General features: G+C 38.1%; 3 protein-coding genes across 3 annotated transcripts; 1 reads left to right on the top strand and 2 right to left on the bottom strand.

Moving 5' to 3' along the window:
* Positions 1-388: 388 nt before the first annotated feature.
* LOC116295308 (soma ferritin) lies at positions 389-3699 on the bottom strand. The gene is made up of 7 exons (XM_031703090.1): positions 3603-3699; positions 2967-3097; positions 2517-2681; positions 2167-2259; positions 1755-1808; positions 1012-1137; positions 389-659 (listed from the first exon to the last, which is right to left on the bottom strand). Exons 2-7 carry the CDS (start codon positions 3063-3065, stop codon positions 516-518), a joined length of 681 nt encoding a protein of 226 aa, XP_031558950.1. The 5' UTR covers positions 3066-3097; positions 3603-3699; the 3' UTR covers positions 389-515.
* Positions 3700-4370: 671 nt separating this feature from the next.
* LOC116295309 (soma ferritin) lies at positions 4371-8224 on the bottom strand. The gene is made up of 8 exons (XM_031703091.2): positions 8065-8224; positions 7525-7623; positions 6870-6912; positions 6242-6360; positions 6033-6125; positions 5890-5943; positions 5658-5783; positions 4371-5265 (listed from the first exon to the last, which is right to left on the bottom strand). Exons 1-8 carry the CDS (start codon positions 8065-8067, stop codon positions 5125-5127), a joined length of 678 nt encoding a protein of 225 aa, XP_031558951.2. The 5' UTR covers positions 8068-8224; the 3' UTR covers positions 4371-5124.
* A 713-nt stretch (positions 8225-8937) lies between these two features.
* Positions 8938-17521, top strand: LOC116295321 (uncharacterized). The gene is made up of 7 exons (XM_031703106.1): positions 8938-8982; positions 9735-9932; positions 11330-11489; positions 11839-11885; positions 12015-12097; positions 12604-12703; positions 13166-17521. The coding sequence occupies exons 2-7, from the start codon at positions 9920-9922 to the stop codon at positions 16588-16590; spliced, it is 3828 nt and encodes a 1275-aa protein (XP_031558966.1). The 5' UTR covers positions 8938-8982; positions 9735-9919; the 3' UTR covers positions 16591-17521.
* Positions 17522-17577: the final 56 nt, after the last annotated feature.

The following is a 17577-nucleotide window of genomic DNA, read 5'->3' as shown; positions in this document are numbered from 1 at the left end:
TGATCACGTGCGGTATTGTCAAAACATGATTGGCTAACCGATGTTACGTTATGATCACGAGCTGATCACGTGAAACAAAGTGCACCGTCATGGCCGAAGTACTAGCATATGATTTAATCTGGTTCGATGCAAGACACGAAAAATATTCGACGGCTTGTAAATAAACACCTTCACCCACTCCACTCTCAAAAAGAAAAAAAAAAGGTTTTACCTCCGGGAAAAGAAAAGGAAAAAACTAAAAAAACGTTTAAGTAAAGAATTGAAATCTTTAGAAGAATATATAGATGTCATAGACACGAAAGCCTCTACAAATGATGTTGCTTGATACAGGTTTTAGGCGGTAGTAGAATTTTAAAATTTGTAGTTGACACATAACAGTCTTCAGTCCTTTCACCATTCCAAGTTTTTTATTTTGAAAACTATGCAAATATATTTCAGTAATTGAACCCCATAACAAACAGAAATCATTAATTTTACATCACATTATGAAGCTTCTGTTTTTGCGTGCTGGACGCTTATTTCTGATTGAGTAAGTTCTTATCAACTTCATATTCTCCCAGACCGCCACCAACACGTTTGAGAGTGTTGACGTAGTTTGATAGAATCTTGATACCCTCTATTTGTTCGTTGAGGAAGTTCCCTTCAATAAAATCCATCATCTAAGAACGAAACAAAAAACAAAAGGCTAATAAGTTAGAAGAAATTGAAAGAGGAAAGCTAAAGGAAGCCCCATTTTATTTCCGCACGCCTCTACTTGAAGAAGGCTCGACTAACCAGCCAAAGAGGTTATGTGGCGTATCTTTCATTATTGTCACTAAGTGGCCCTATGCCAGTTAAAAAATATTCAATCACATTCCGTTCCAGGAAAAAAATACGGTGGCCAAATAGCCTGTGTACAGGGCAGTACGAACAACACCAAGATGGCGTCAATTTATGTCGAAACTTCTCTTACATAGAGTCCGCCATCCAATCAAATACACTTGCTAATGAGTTTTTTTTTTGTTTGTTTACCTGGACATCATTCGCATTTTCTGCAGCTCTGTGAACCTTCTTTAGTGAGTCAAGAATCTGCTTTTCGAGACAAAGCGCATCCTCCATTGCCATCAAACCGCTGCCCCACTGTTGGCGGAAAGGAGCCTGCAAGGGATGATAAATCGTGAACAAATTATAAGCTTCGCTTGTTTAGCCTAAGCGACAGAATCTGAACTTGCAAGAATTTCGGATCCAATATGTTCCAAGCCCGTATAGACGCCACCCAGTGGGGAAGACATGTTTAGACTACATGTCAGGGTTTACTTGTTGAGTAAATTTGTATTCCTGGTGAGATCTTTGAAATTGTACTCTCAACTCCCTGCTTGAGGAACTCACAGAAATGAGTCGAGTAGGAGGAGTGAAATTGAGGTCATCGAAATTGAACCGCAGGTCAAAGGCTAGAAAAGGGCCAGAAACTCTAGGGTCAGGTATTAAAGAGAATCTGTGGAACATGTGGAATGATATGTTGTAATTGCGTAAAGAAAAACTAAACAGAAAAATATAGGAATTCGCTCTTGGGGGTTTAAGCTCAAGACATCCACAGTCCATACGGTATTACTTAGACTCAATCCGGGACTGAATCCCGTGGGGAGTCAGCGAAGACAAATTTGACATCCTCAACCAAGGAGTAATGGTCCAACAGACAACGACACACAAATCATGTGCAACTGTTTTCATTGCTTACACTTGGTCATATTTTGACGATCAGCATAAGTACTTACAGGAATCTGTTGGAGCTTGATCTGTCCACCTCTTTTGTTTTGGTATTCCATGAACTATGATCAGACAAAACACAAAAAATTAAAACTTAATAGATATAACAAGTGAGTCGTCGTGTGTGCGCATTCTGCTTCTCCAAGGTTAGAGACAATCTCCCGATTTTCGTTTATCTAGAAAATTGCATGAAAATGTTGGGTTTTTTTTAGTCACACGATGTTCGACACGATGTTCATGATCATGCATCAATCACGTGATTTGTATTCTCACAACAGTGAAACGCTGGTCGGTTTGTTTTAGTAGTATAACATAAAATTTACATTTACATTTAAGAAATCTAGATTCTGATTATAGTACTATTAGATACTTCAGTATAACTTATAGATACATTATGATTGACGTTTCCTGGGTACTGACCATTTGCGCATGCTCTGCCTCTTCTGCCGCTGCCTTTTTGAAAAATTTCTGGAACCCAGGGAGAGAGATGTCGTCTCGACCAAAGTGGGCAGCCTGAAAAATCAAATGTCATTATTCAAATATCTCACCCAGAGGATTCTCTTTGTTGAAAGATAATATCAAATGCAGGATTATGTCACGCAGTATGTTATTCGATCGTCTTTTACCGTCTTGATGTTACGTAACCCATTTTCCCCTTCGTTTCATTTTGCTTTGTGTGTGTTGTTTAGTGAACCTTTATTCCCAACCATACAGATAGAAGCAGCAAAGAAAATATGGCACAAGAGGGGGAAGGGGTTAGGAATACTTACAATAGACGTATAAGTGTAGTGCGCCAAGAGTTCTTTATTGATTTGTTCATTGATCTTCCCTTCCAGGCTTTCCATGGGGCCAGTTCTACAGAGGTGATGTTCCTGGGAAACTTTGCCGAAATAGTCGTATTGCTTGCCAAATTTCCAGTAGGACTCTAGCTTATTCTAAAATATAATGAAATGCGAAGACAGCCGGAAGGTTACAAAACATTTCAGGTTCGTAGCAAGAGAGACCCATTATGATTAAGGCGGGCCCCTCGGAACAACACTTTTATTTAAGAAATTTTTATTCTTCGCTTTTAAAGTTGGCATTTTTACAACCGCAGAGCAGTACGTTTCGTTTCGTCTTTGAAATCCTTTTCCCCGGATGCCGATAAATAGTTAACGGTCTTAAAATATGCCGTTATGTATCTCAATCATGCCAATCCGCGGCATAGAATGATAGATTACCTTGTACTCGTTATTGAAGGACTCCCCGCACTTCGTACGTACAGCACTGGCCAAATGAATCCCGACCAGTACAAGTAAGGCAAACCCGAAAAACTTCATATTCGTGTTACGTACAGGTCCGTACAGCAAGTCTGATGGAGAAAATGATAAGGAATATTGAGCAATAGTACATTGTACGAACATCAGAGGATCAAACTTTATGTCTATCCTACTGCTAAACCATATTCTAAAGTTTAACGATCAATTAAAATTTATTATCAAGTATCTAAGATGCCACGTATTGAAGAATCAAAGGGGAACCAAGTTATGCTCGAAATGAGACGAGATCAAAACCTGCTTTTGACAAACTATTTCTGAGCAGGGTAGGATCCTACAGTACTGATCACACTTTGCTGCTCTAACAAAGTAATCTTGGTCATTAATTTCAAGCAGCTTCAGAGCTTCATATTATAAAGAGACTAAGATTATCTCTTGTGATCTCTGGAACAAGGGTTGTACAATGATTTTCTTGCTCGGTTTCACAACACTCAACGGCTTCACTGATTCGTTCGTGTCATAAAATACTGCTCAGAAAAAGTGACTCTAACATTAATTTTGTAATTCTCAATACACAATACGAATCACTCTTTTCCTCACCTTTGCTTCACAACCTTTCTCGAAGAGGATCGTTGGGATACTGAGCGAGTTCAGTGCTGTGTCAAGTCCGGTAGGTGATCTGTGAGCGACTATGGTGCATCTGATTTGATATAAAGGTCAAATCAGGGTATATCATATTCACATCCAAAAAAATCGCGGCTGCAAAAATCGGTTTCGAATTACAAATTAATGATTGAGTACTGGATTCTATTGATCCGTTCCAATCAACACATGGGGTCGTCAATAAGCATTCTTAAAAAAAGAAAGAACTCAGATGCAGATAATTTATTTAAAAGAGAAAAATCAGGTAACGAATGCTTGAAATATCATTTATTTGTTTTTGTTTTTGATGTAGCCTCCTTTGCACTGAGAAGAAATTTTTAGGACAGCCACTAAGGACGTCTGCAAAGGAAGCTAGGTCTGATTATGGTTTCGGAATATGTTCTAACAGGAATACCGTGTTTGGGTTTTTATAATACAGTTGACAGATTGCACGTTTTACATGATTCATGCCTCGACCCGTGCCGCAGGGAGGCTAAGTGCATGTGCCCGTGATATGATCTCCCTGCGGTCTTAGTAGGGAAAGTTATTCTTTCTAAGAACCAATCTCGTACCCAGAGCCCTTATTTCTTCCTGCGCATGCTCGTAGAAACGTTTTTACGACGAATACCAGTATGCAACACCATACTGGAATTTTTAGTAAAAATAATTCTACGTCGAACACTATATTACCAAGATATTACAAAACATTTATTTCGACGCATTCAATCATTTTATTGCATTTATTGACCAATGGAATGGTGTAATAGTATGAACCAAGAGAACTTTCTCTTGTATACACCTTATCTCCTTTCTCTTCTGTTTTCCACTGTCCATTCCTTTTGCTTAACAAATTAGCATTGTCTTTATTCAATTTCAATCATCAAGTTTAAATATCAAGAAACCTTAGCTGTCTTTTCTAATTATCTTTCCCTTCTACAAAATTTGTTCCGCCTAAATACTATTAGTTAAACAATAAAAAAAACTGGAAATCCCTAGAAAAACCAAATTCAAACAAATAGACCCAAAGTGTCTGCGTTTTCTAATATCTAATTCCCGCTATAGACCCCTAGTAACAATTCCCATGAAAGCCGCTCAATTCAGAAGACAAAACAATTCACTTTTAATTCTCATGAGTAGAAATTTATTGCTGTCTTCTGAATTGATGGTTTTCACGTCGGCCATGTTGGAGGACTTTAACAAAGGAATTGTCAATGAATTCTTTTGTTATATCCTCCAACATGGCCACCGCGTCTTTTGTTATTTAATTCTCTTGGGAATGGTTGAAAACCATCAATTCAGCAACACTGGGAATATCCTGCGAGGGATCTCAATATGCTATTAAAAAAACTACGTTAATTGGCATTAATCGATTTTTTAAAATGACGTTTTGACTTCAGGCCAGTATTTTTGACGTCATCCTCTCATTTACGAAAAGGTTGTGCTTCAGGTTGGTATGTGACGTCATTCGGTGGTGATTTCCTTATTTGGCAAGCGTTATTTTGTCGAATTGATACTCGCCCAGTCCATCTCCAATCCTGTTCAGCGTGTTGATGTAGTTAGCAAGTTCCTTGATGGATTCGATTTGCTCATTGAGGAAGTTTGACTCAATGAAATCCATCATCTACAAGGCAAAAAAAGAGTTTATATACAAATAATAAGAGATAAAACGAAACTACTGTCCCGCGCTTCCCGCGCGCCATCTTTGAAGGGAGCAAGCATCATGTATTATGGACCAACACAAAAAATAGTCCTTGTTTTCGATAGTAAAAACATTTGAAAAGGATGGATGAAAATGGGCGTAATTTTACTTTGCCATTGCAGAGAGACAATGTCTTTCCCTTGAGTACTGTTTCTTCGTTTAACAGTAAACTCTAAGGAAGATTCTTATTCTTAGGAAATCTGACACGTAGTACGATTAAGATGGGTTTATTACACCCAAGTTGAATGGGTCAACTTTGTTATTGTTACATGGTTCACTATAACCGTGATATCAATATTGTAAGTTATACCAACCTGAAAATCGTTGATTCCTGAAGCGACGCTGTGAAGATCAATGAGATGTTGGTTGATCTCTTTCTCTAGTTCCAGAGCTTCGGACATCGCCATACGCCCGTTTCCCCATTGGTCATTGCACGGTGCCTGACAAACAAGGGTATGATAATGAAAAGATATGGCATTGTAAAAAGCAGTGCAAGGAAAGGCAAGGCAAGGCAAGGCAAGGCAAATGAACCTTTTTCAAACGTACCATAATTGGGTTTAGCTTAACACGTCCTCCACGTCTATTTAGGTATTCCATAAACTATAAAAATCAAAACAAACATATAACATTGATATCCATTACCCTTCTGTTTCGTAGGAAATTCATAAAATGACACTCATCAATCCTACCATCAGAGCGTGTTTGTGCTCTTCTTCAGCTGATTCCCTGAAAAACTTTGCGAATCCAGGGAGCATGATGTCATCTCGATCGAAATGAGCGGCCTGGAAAAAACCTTTCTCAGTTAGTATCACTCATTAATTAAGAAAAGCAAATAGTTCTACCGTTTTTCGTTTGCCATGTATCATAGCTAATTTTCATTTTCTCTTATTCTCCTTACCATTGACAGATAGTTGTAATGGGCGTAAAGTTCTGCATTGATCTGCTGGTTTATTTTCTCTTCAATCGAAGCAGAATTACCCCACGTCCATGCAAGGGACTTGCTGACAGTGGCATTTCCTTTAAAATATACATATATATATAAAGTTTATTTTTAGGCTTCAGGGGTAATTTCTAAGGAACCTGAGCAGGGGCGCAGCAAGATCTCCATTATTTTCACGTTTCGAAACGTCAGTAAGTTTTTTCATCTTTTCACGGTGTATAATTTACCTTTTCATCATTACTGTTTCATTAGAAACACCGACGCAGCTCACACTAGTTTTTAGCTAGTTATATCTTTTTATTACTATATACTGCGACCATTTATATTCTATTTCAGACCTTGCTCTCATTGGTTTCTTTTGTCTTATTCTATCATATATACACTCCTTTCTACCACTTCTTTCTCTTTTACTCCGACGAAGGACTAGCGTCCGAAACGTCAGTAAGTTTTTTCATCTTTTCACGGTGTATAATTTACCTTTTCATCATTACTGTTTCATTAGAAACACCGACGCAGCTCACACTAGTTTTTAGCTAGTTATACCTCCCTACGCTAGTGAACCTAAATATGATCTAAGTACTCTTACCGTAGATGTTTTGAGGTGGATTAATACTCCATTTCGTCTGGTTCTATTTGTTTTAGTGAAAACAAAATAAATGAAATTATTTACATAAAGTGGTTTTCTTTTCATATACGTCATCTGACGTCATAAGGTCTGTCATGTGACTCACAGAGAATCCGCTAAATCTTGGCTACTTTTTCATAAATCTGGTTGGACATATCTTTCACGTTTCTGAATTTTGTGGTGAAATGTTTTTGGAAATAAAGTCTGTCCAATGAGCCCCCGCGATGCTGATCTTATTATGGCGAACCTTTACCCTTGGCCAGAATATTTTTCGCGAGAGGAAAAACTTTTTGACAAAGGTGCAAATTCAACAACGATGCGAGGGGGAGACAATTTCCAAAACAAAATGCTCTATAAATAGTTTTTGAGTTTTCGTTGCAAAAACGTTTTGTTGAAGACTAGGGTTACTTTTTTGCGGTTTTAGTCGCGTAAACTTTGAATGCAGTTTTCAAAAGTAACGCGCAGCGGAAACTGAGTGGCTTGGCTTCCAATACTGTTTCCCACAGCTGGTGAAAATTGTATTATGCAACAGGGGCTTTAACATTCGCGTTTGAGAATCTTCAGTTTGAGGCTTATGAATGATGCTAGATGATACAGATGATAGGAGAGGACTTACCCTCAAATGATCTGCCAAATTGCAGACACCAGCAGACTTAACTTCGTTTACCACAATAAATACCAGAATGATGGAAAATAGCGCAAAAAAGCTGTTGGCCTACAAAAATAAAGTAAAAGTATACTCAATATTTCAATGATGAAGAAAAAAGTCATGAAGATAGTGAATTTTCAAATTTTGAACTAATTTTTCAGTTTGGTTATGTAACAACCAAGGTATTTCATGTCATCGGTGATAACTCAGCTAGAAGGTAACACACTGACAGATGACACAAGATAGACAATTCTAAGAACAAACCACAATATTCTTTAATTACAACGATCTTTAGGATTTCAATCCGAAAAACCATCTTTAGGTATTTGCTAGGTAATACAATTGCGCGATCGTCTTCGATTTTTTCACTTGAAAATTCAAGGTCAAACATGTATAAACAACTAACGAAAGCAGGGAAACAAAAGAAAAAACATATTTAGCTCTCGTACGTGATGCTTCAAGTAAAATGTACTAATGTTTAATTCCAGAGATTAAATATATACCTACCATATTTGATGCTAGCTGAAGTCAGACCAAAGTACTAAAGGTCTAGATAATTGTTGCCGAGGCTTAAAAAGGCTGGAGCTCTGGTCAATGATACAATTATGTCGTGCCTCTCTTGATAGTCTCGAAAACTTGCCAGTACTTGTCGTCAATAAATGCGCAAACCGGATCTGACCTTTGTACTAGAATGACTGCTGTTAGTCAAACCAATCAGGTCTTGTCGCAATAGAGAGGGCATCCTGGAAGGATGTTATATGGACGGTCATGCGCAGACATTTCCCAGCGTTTTCTAACAGATTGACATCAAGAAATGAGTCGCATTCAGTCTCTTTTTAGTAATGTTTAGAATATGAGTGGTCGTTTTGTATGATCAGTTCAAAGCCCTGATGGTCATCGATAGCTTATTGTGTTACACTTATGCAATGTAAGATTATATCTTTGTTTCTTTTGCAGGTCACTGGGTAGCCTGCGTAGCTCGGCCCTAGGGGAGGGGGGAGGGGGATAAGCGGTTCGGATTCTCATTCCATTTGTTTTTGCAAACATTTCATTAGACCATTCTGCAAATGGTATCCGACCATTTCTTAAATACGTGCAGTAATGAAAGTGAATGAGATTCTTCTTGTATCAACTTTTTTCCTTCGTCGGTTGGTGGAAAATGCCCCAGGGCCGAGAAGACATTAGAGTCGAAATGAGACGAAAACTAATACGGCTGGAAAACAAATCCTACGTACCAATACCAAATTCCAGCTTTTTGATTGGATCATTTTTCATGTTCCCTTATTGGTCAACGGGTTACGGTTCAGTTTTGATTGGATCATATTTCATGTTCTCTGATTGGCTCGACATGTATTATTAGATTAGGTTCTTTGTCATAAACATGCAGCAGAGGAGCCGCAGAAGAGCCACAGAGGACACAGAGGGGTAAGCAGGCCCGGATGAGGCTGAAACTCTGTCTGAAACCAGTAAATACCTTCGACTTGATTTTAGTTTTGCTTGCCCTTTTCGGAATATTGGTCTCAAACTGATACGACTAGCTTACAGATTTCGTCCTACGTGTACGTATAAAAATGACGCTCGAGTCACGGCACGGCACAGCTCAAATCTGAAAACGTAATCTTGTAATGAACGAGATGTAAATGATGAGAATTATTTTATAGAGGATATTCTGTTTGACCCTTTATGCTTCTCGTACGTTTTTAATGATAACGCGTATTTAAAAAGTTTTTAAATCTTGTACAGTGCAATCTGAATAAGTCAGGAAAAATTAAGCGAGGAAAAGGGGATAGATTTAATGAAAACCGGTCAAAATTTCCCCCAACCCCACTGGGCCTAATTACAATTTAGACCAATCACAATGAACACAAATCAACATTGAGAGAATTAGTAAATTCATCTCTAATACTTTTTTACTTTTCCTACTTCACGCAAAATCTAGAAAATAAATTATTTTATTTTATTTAATATCTAAAGTAATTCTTTAAGAAATTTAACAATGTTAATCTCAAAATTTATTGATAAGAATTAATAGGATTTTTATTCAAAAATCGATCGATCAAGATTCATTTTCTTCCTACCTTTAATGTTGTTCTACCGTCCAAAGAGTTAGGAGCATGGTGGAGAATATTCGTAAGGTTTTTATATGATGGATAATGGTTTGATTTCAAACGCATCAGAAACTACTACAGCAACACAAAATGAGCTAGACAAGACAACAAAAGGATCTACCAAACAGACATCGAAGCAAAACCATCAAAACGACCAGAATTCAATAACGTCTTTTCAGACTAATAATGTCGTCAGTTCACCATCGGCTTCTGAACAAAACTCTCAAAATTCTGCGTCTTCAGTCCCGACATCTATGAACAAACCTGGTAAGATTTCTTAATAAAGATGTTTTTTTACTCTCCCTAGACCTAGATTCTTAGCAGCATACGTGTTTTTAAAATATAGCTTGCCCGCTTCTCGATCAAGCGCGTGGCTGTTCTGAGACGTCTACGAAGTATAGGTCTATTTCAAACAAATGTGTTGATTTTAGTCCCTATCCCGTCGCTTTAGATAGTCTTAAAGTTAAGGTATGTATATCTATCAATGCAAGTCTATCAATGTACCATCAGTCTGGCATTGAAGTTTTTCTGCACAAGTTTTCCAATCGTACTGCTTCATATTATACATCCAGAGAAAAAAATTCACAAATGATAAGAAGGAACTCTGTAGATCTGATCTGAACTTATTTCTGTTATGGATCGAAAGCCACTAAAAATTCGTATATGTGAATACAAAAAATTCAGATACAATGTCTGCGAATTCCTTTATTCAAACCTATACCAGCTAGAAATGTAAAGTAACTTTGTAGGAGCCTTTGTGGATGGGTAAAATGACATAAATATTGTTTAAAGTTAATAAGTGTAGTCCCATCATGATAAAATATATATAAGCTTATTGATATAAAATTTTGAATTTTTGCTTTTCTATATTCTGAAAGGAAAATGATAACATAATGGTGTGAAAACATGAACGTTCAAAGACGAATAGAGATACTATTTTGAATTTAACAGCTGTTTTACTTTGTACTTATTTTCTTAAAATAATTTTCAATAGATTCTCACAATTTTTTCCTAGCAATTGACTATTTTATTTATTTGGCCTTGAGCCAGAATTTCACTGAAGCTGTAAATGCCTTCTAATTTGGAATGAGTCATTTCATTTTCATCATTAATGGTTTGAGATGTCTTATTCAAAGATTGGTAATAGTATAATTTTCTAATAAAAATACAATAATAATGCTGGCTAAATAAGATATCTCATCTCATCTCATCTCAGTGGCAGATCCAGTATTTTAAAAATGGGGAAAAAGTTATTGTGATCGGTGAAGGAAGGACTCGGGTGTTCCATAGAACCCATGGAATGACCACTGGATCCACCACAGATCACATCACAAGGACTGTAGAGAACCAATGAATGACGAGGGCTTGAATTCGAAAATATTAGCAATTCTGAGGTTAAGGGAAAAACTGGGTCCATTTAGCAATGCAGTGTATTTTAGGGCTGTTTTAGGGGATGAAATAGATGCCATCTTGGAAATATTTCCCCCATGCCAACTCAATAACCCAGTTTTCCCTTAACCTCAGGTTGGCTAAGTAGACTTGAAGCGAAAAGAGTTAAGGGTGAAAGCCCACTGATCTTCCCTCTCTGCTTTCCAAGTATAAATATAAATGTCGTAACATTATTGTTGAATATTGATGGCATGAAAATGTATATTATTTTTCAGACGTAGTCCCACAGTCTGTTGTAGAAGCCATAATTAATCAAGGATTTCCAGCATTGGCCAAGACAACAAAGCCGATTCCTGCCAGTGTTTTTTCATATCGTTTTGCTTCTCCATCCAATAACCAGACACCATACTACATCTCTTCTGACATAGTATTGAGGTAGGCGGCATATGCTATTGTGTATCAGATGGTAAAGCAAGAATAAGGGGTGCAGAATCACAGTTAAAATTGTGTGTGTTTTTGCATAGGAGGGAGACTGTTGAGATTGGAAAATATAGCAGACTAGTATGAAAGACTAATGGTAGGAAGGCTGAGACTTGAAAATTAACAAAAAATCCACCCAGCTCTTCCCTCACTGCAGTCAATGATAGTTTGTTATTTTACATGCACTTTTCATTTGGTTGAGGAAACTCAGAGTAAATGGTACACCAGACCCTATGCAATGTAGTTTTTACCTGAAATTTGTGTGTTATAATGTTATTATTCTGTTGTACATATTGTTTTCTAGTGGCGGAATAGCACAACAGACGAGGAGAAGAATCGTCCACAATGAAGGTTTGTATATATGTACCTAAATATATAGCAATAAAGAATGAGAGAGAAAGCAAGGGAGAGCTGATATTCTCATCTCTATGGACAGATAAGCAAGGCTTTCTTACTTTTGTTACTTTCTTTTTATTATAGTCGAAAGAAGAAGAAAAGATAAAATTAATGGATGGATAACCAAATTAGCTGAAACAATTCCTGGATGTTTACAAGGAAAACAGGTAGAGAACCAAGACTTTTGTATGGAATTTTTACCAGCTTATTGGCAAGGTTTACTGCAATTTTCATAAGCATGCGAACTCTATGTCTGCAAGCTGCATGCTGAAATTTGGTTTTACACTGCCGTCAATCAAACCTAATCAGTCGGTACCTTTCATATTATTGACTGGCAGCAGAAAAAAAATTTCAGCATGCAGCTTGCAGACACAGAGTTTGCATGTTTATGAAAATTGCAGTAAATGATAGAGAATTTTCTCCCTCCAAGCCCTCCAGGAATAATATTGAACTCTATTTTTATGCAAAAACTGTGCAGTGTCTATTGGTACACCAATATGGCTACCTTCTCACATGAGTGAAAACGCTCTATAGATATGCACATGCTGATTATTGAAGAAAATTGGTAACGATCTAAATTCTTGAGATTTATTCGTCAAAATATCCTGTATCTATGCCCCATCTTATTTTTGGGTGTTCGTATAACCTTACTAAGGTACATTTTTGGTTTCAGAGTAAAAATTTGGTCTTAGAGAGGGCTGTGGATTATTTTAAAGAGGTGAACAATAAAGTGGCTCAGTTGGAGGAATGTCAGCAGCAAAGGAACAGCCTTGGTAAACTAACTAATATATTTGCGGAATGGGAGGATACCAGTAGGTTAACGCTAAGCTGTTGACCAACTTGGATGATTGTCAGGGTAGCTGCCGTGGTCTTTAAAAAAGGCTGTGGGGGGAATTGACCAGCATTTCAAAGATATTATCCCTAGAGTTGAGCATCTTCATTTCTGGTAGTGAGGAAAATGGGAGAGAATGGGGAAAGTGCAGCCTCCTCTTCTCTCTCATTTTTCCTCTTCATCTCCCTCACCCTTTTCCCGGAGAGTCCCTTTCCTAGACTAGAAACTTTTTGACCTTCATCTGTTCTCATCATAAACATCCCTCCTACAGCCTCTGATAGTTAATATATTCAAAATCTTGAGGCAACAATATTTTGATATATGAGAAGCAAGCAGAACCCATCGATTTCATGTTTCAGACTACATAAATAGTGCAGTAATATTTTTGCTGATTTCTTTCTAGTTCTAGACAACCAAGCACTCAAGCAAAGACTTGAAGTCCTCCAGAAACAGAACGACAAATTGCAAGAACTTCTTCGTAAGAACAATATTAACGTACCAGAGAACCTAGGCTGTACTACTTCGACTGCCACACAATCTACTCAAAGTGTTACAATTACCAATGAACACCAACCACATTTTTCTGGCCAATTAGGGGTCTCTGATAACACCGTTGTTACATGGATGACACCTGGGAAGACACCAATGGCTACCTCTTCTACTTGCATTAGCACTGCTACAGAAATTAGTCCAAGCTTTAGTCAATCAGTAAAGGAAGTACTGATATCTCCAAGCTTATCAATTGGGTCTAGTGTCTCCACAACAAGTCCTGTTCAACAGCCAAATTATTCGTCGTATACTGTTTCATCAATAATGAATGAGCTACCTGAAGGTGTTGTCTCACTTGTAGATAGTAACAACACACAGGAAAATGTTCCTTCTTCTGCAACGTTGACAGTTGGTGTGAATAATACTGCTGTCAATAATACTGCTAGTAATAACAGTGTTATGTCAGCAGCCGTTCCTGTTGCTGTAACTAATAAATTAAATACCCAGACACTTGGTTCCCTTTGTGTTCCTGAGGGAAGAGCCATAATGGGTAGTCAAAATTGTACTGTGCAAGACGTTGAAGCTCAAGGAAGTAATGGAACAGGAACAGTGTATCTTGCTGGCAGTGGAGGAATTATCACACAAGGCAAAGGGACATCTGCACCTCAGGTTGTCCTTTGTCAGGCACCAAAAGTCTCAGGTACTCATGGGTCTGCTTCTATTAATGTCCCTAAAGGCATATTTGTGGCCCCTGTGGTGACACAGAGTTCTAATGTTCTTAACTTGTCCCATCAAGCAGCTCCAGTAGTCTCCAATAATAACATAATTATTCGGACTCAAGGACCTATTGTAACTCTAGGTAATCCTGCTGTACCAAGTGCACCTGCAACAGCAAGAAGCATATCAAACAAGCCTTTGTTCAGCAGTTCTCTTAATGGCATTAGTTCTACAGAAGCATCTCAGAAAAGTACTTTGTTACAACCTCAAGGAGTTGTCGCCTTGAATAGATACGTAACAACAGTTCCCTCCACAACCACAAACAATCCAGTCAACCAGGGATTTCTTCCCATGACAATCAATCAAGGTGTATCCATGGCAACAGACAATGTATGCGTACTTCCTTCTAATGCCTTACAGCCAGGACTAGTGATACTGAATACAAATACTGCACCTGTAGTTAATTCTATTCCCCTTACTTCTCAAGCGTTGTCAGAATCAGCTTCAACACCTAGTCATCTGATAACAGGAAACTTGACTTCGGGGCTGGTCACCTTAAATGTACCCCCTAAGCCAGTGGGTGTGGTCACTGGAACACCCAATAAAATACTTCAACAACCCCAAAATCTTGTTGCGGTTAATATTCCTCAGGCGGCCCTGCAGGTAAATTGCACCACATCTGCAACCACGACGTCTTATGGCAATGCCTTGGTCAGTCTGCCAACATCATCTGCTAACTTTACCCCATCATCTCGAACGGCATTTGTTATTGTTCGTAGTACGCAGCCACAACAGACTGTACACTACACCATCCCTTCCCAGGCAGTCTCGCAAATCAACTATAATGTAGGAGAGATGAGAAATGCAACGACAAATTGTGTCACTTTAATGTCAACAAGAACCACTCCTTCAACTGTTGCACAACCAGCGTTATTTCAAACAAATACGGGAGTTCTTCAGCCTCCGTGTCCATTTTCGTTCAATGTTTCTTCAAGTACTGGCTCTGCTATTAGCACAACCACTTGTGCACAAAACAGTCAAAAAAGCTTCTCGTCGTCCTTGACTAACAGAACCTCCACTCTTGTTTCGTCACAGCCTTTCACAAAGACACCAAAAAGCGTAAATGCCAAGAAGAGGCCTTCAAGTAGATCACATTCAAATTCAAAGTCTAAAAAAGCTAAACAATCTAAATCAAGCCAACAGGGCGTTTCTAATTCGACTTCAAATCTAACTAGTACGTCATCGACTTCCCAAGTCTTGACATCTACAAGAAATGAAACGAATGAACCACACAGGAATCCCAACTCGATGGATATCTGTCAACATGAAGATATGCTGAGCATACAGAATTTTAGTATTAGTAGCCTTATACCAAGTATTGATGCACAGACATCAGCAAAGTCCAGCTCCCCCCTGAATACTAAGTTGTCTGATAATGTCGTTAGGACGACCGGAGACAGCACAAGACAAGTTAGAACTTCACAACCAGCAAGTAGTAATCAACGGTTATCACACAGTATTGACTCGTTGACTGGAAGAAACAATGTCATTGGACAAGCTCAAAACGGTTTTCAACAACACCAACAGCAATCGCAATCCAACATTCTCAGCTTCTCGGCCGAGTCGTTGCTGGGGTCTGGTGACGACCTCGTTCCTAACATTCAACCAATCACCTGCAGTAACGCTGCCACCCACAATTTTAATAACCAGAATACGTTTTCTATTTCCGCGTTTCAAGAATCTGCCAATGACGGGACCATTAATCAAACCTTCTCGAATTTTTCCGCAGAAGCTCTAATCTCTGAGAGCGATTTAATTGGAATCTCCAATGAGCCTCAGTCCTCGCGATCAAACTGCACACAGGGAGCCCAAAGTGGAAAACACACACACACCAGAACTCAAATGTTTTCTGATTTCTCAGCGGAGTCTTTGATCAATTCTAGTGACCTTGGATCTGGTCTTTCATATGCCATTGATAATCTCATTTCGAGGTCTGATAATAATGACAACAGTATTGCTATGGTTAGCGTGAATCCCAACTTGTTACACACAGCCACATCCAGTATGATTCTTCCAGACAAAATGAATCAGTCCATGTACAGCACAAGCATACCAGTAACACCCATGTTACAAACATCAGTGTATCCGCACAGCACGGCCATGCCCGTCACACCTATACTTAAGAACCACTCACTGACTAGTAACATGGATTATCAAAATACTATCAACACTACGTCTACGGATCTAACATCTTACGGCACAATGAATATGACGTCATTTTCAAAATATGGCTTCTCGAGTCCACAGAAACAACAAAAAGATATCTTTTCGTATAAACCTAACGGTACGGTAACCCTCACCTATCCCACAAGCTCCGTGACTACGTCTCCTACATTCCTTAAGCATTCTGTGGACAGCATCACTGCTTCGCAGCATAACTCAACCTCAACGACAGGAGCTGTGGCTTTCAATTCCCCGCTTACAAACAATGTGGTTTGTCCTACCTTCAACTCATTGTTCTTTGACCAAATCAGTCCACAGCAATTCCCAATTGGCGGGAATTCTCATTCGAATAACTTAAATAAAACCTTCCAAGGACCTACGATGGGGAGCTTTGCTTGATTGTCTCCATGGTTACTGTTTTAATGCAACGTTGAGCTTGTGCATTCTTTACTAGCTTTACCGTTGGTGTTTGTGAATATTTAGACACTGATTCGGGGCTAGCCCTGAGTAAATGAGTTGTAACAAGAAACACAGCGATAATTTTGAACTCGAAAATGGTATATTTATATTTATATTTATCTTACCAATAAATAAACTTAATCGAAAGATTAAAAAATACTTGAATCATATGGCTGTACCCCTTGAAGGGCTGCCAAGTCGTTGAATAGATACAAAATATTTTGGATTGCGTAAGAGGTAACATAAAATATAATGTCAAAAAAAATTAGTAATGAAAAGATATTTTTTCTAAGGTATATTTATCGTAGGCTGTATAAGTCATACGAAAATAATTTTTTAATACTTTAGTATTTAACAGATTTGCTTTTGTAACGTTCATTTTCCATTTTAGTTTTCCCGAAACTTTTTCAGGTTTTACTCGCAGAATAACTCAAAAATGGAAGAAAGCTCGGTCTGTAAATGCATTTCTATTCCGTTCCCCATATAGTACTAATAGTAGAATCTTTTGTTGAAATGTCATATGTTTGTTGTAGGTAAAGGATACGTTTTGCAGCACGTTTTCTTAATTTTATTTTTTCTGAACATGAATTTGGACCCAGAAAAAAAGCCAAAACTTACAAGCACGTTTCAACACGGTACTACAACACCCGGAAGTAACATGACTTCCACGGACGCAACACGAGCTTACAGTTTTATACCTCTTTTCAAGTCTCTAAAAAACGTTATCGATTTTACTAATGATTAAAGGCTTCTCAAATTAAAGTTGCAAGAGCACATGCCATAGCTACAACATTTTAGATATTCAAAATATAATTGTAACACTGAAGTAAACTCTCAAACTGTAACTTTAAATAAAGCGAGTTTAAGAGAGTGTTTTTGTGTGTGTTTTTATCAAGGACTCAAGAATGGAAATAGACGTGGTAAATT

Source organism: Actinia tenebrosa, unplaced genomic scaffold (genome assembly GCF_029948245.1).
Source record: "Actinia tenebrosa isolate PJP-AT-01 unplaced genomic scaffold, QUT_ActTen_1.0 PGA_scaffold0__85_contigs__length_37466705, whole genome shotgun sequence".
In the NCBI taxonomy this organism is placed as follows: Eukaryota; Metazoa; Cnidaria; class Anthozoa; order Actiniaria; family Actiniidae; genus Actinia; species Actinia tenebrosa.
This window is presented reverse-complemented; position numbering and strand designations above follow the sequence as displayed.

Coding starts and splice junctions, on each gene's coding strand:
- LOC116295308 (XM_031703090.1), bottom strand. CDS start 3,065: ATGAAGTTTTTCGGGTTTGCCTTACTTGTACTGGTCGGGATTCATTTG. Junction 1,809..2,166: donor AGGCAGAGCATGCGCAAATG/GTCAGTACCCAG, acceptor GTCTGATCATAG/TTCATGGAATACCAAAACAA. Junction 1,138..1,754: donor TCAAGCTCCAACAGATTCCT/GTAAGTACTTAT, acceptor CATCCCTTGCAG/GCTCCTTTCCGCCAACAGTG.
- LOC116295309 (XM_031703091.2), bottom strand. Junction 6,126..6,241: donor ATTACAACTATCTGTCAATG/GTAAGGAGAATA, acceptor GGTTTTTTCCAG/GCCGCTCATTTCGATCGAGA. Junction 5,266..5,657: donor CAGGAATCAACGATTTTCAG/GTTGGTATAACT, acceptor TTTGCCTTGTAG/ATGATGGATTTCATTGAGTC.
- LOC116295321 (XM_031703106.1), top strand. Junction 12,098..12,603: donor GATGTTTACAAGGAAAACAG/GTAGAGAACCAA, acceptor TTTTGGTTTCAG/AGTAAAAATTTGGTCTTAGA. Junction 12,704..13,165: donor GCAGCAAAGGAACAGCCTTG/GTAAACTAACTA, acceptor ATTTCTTTCTAG/TTCTAGACAACCAAGCACTC.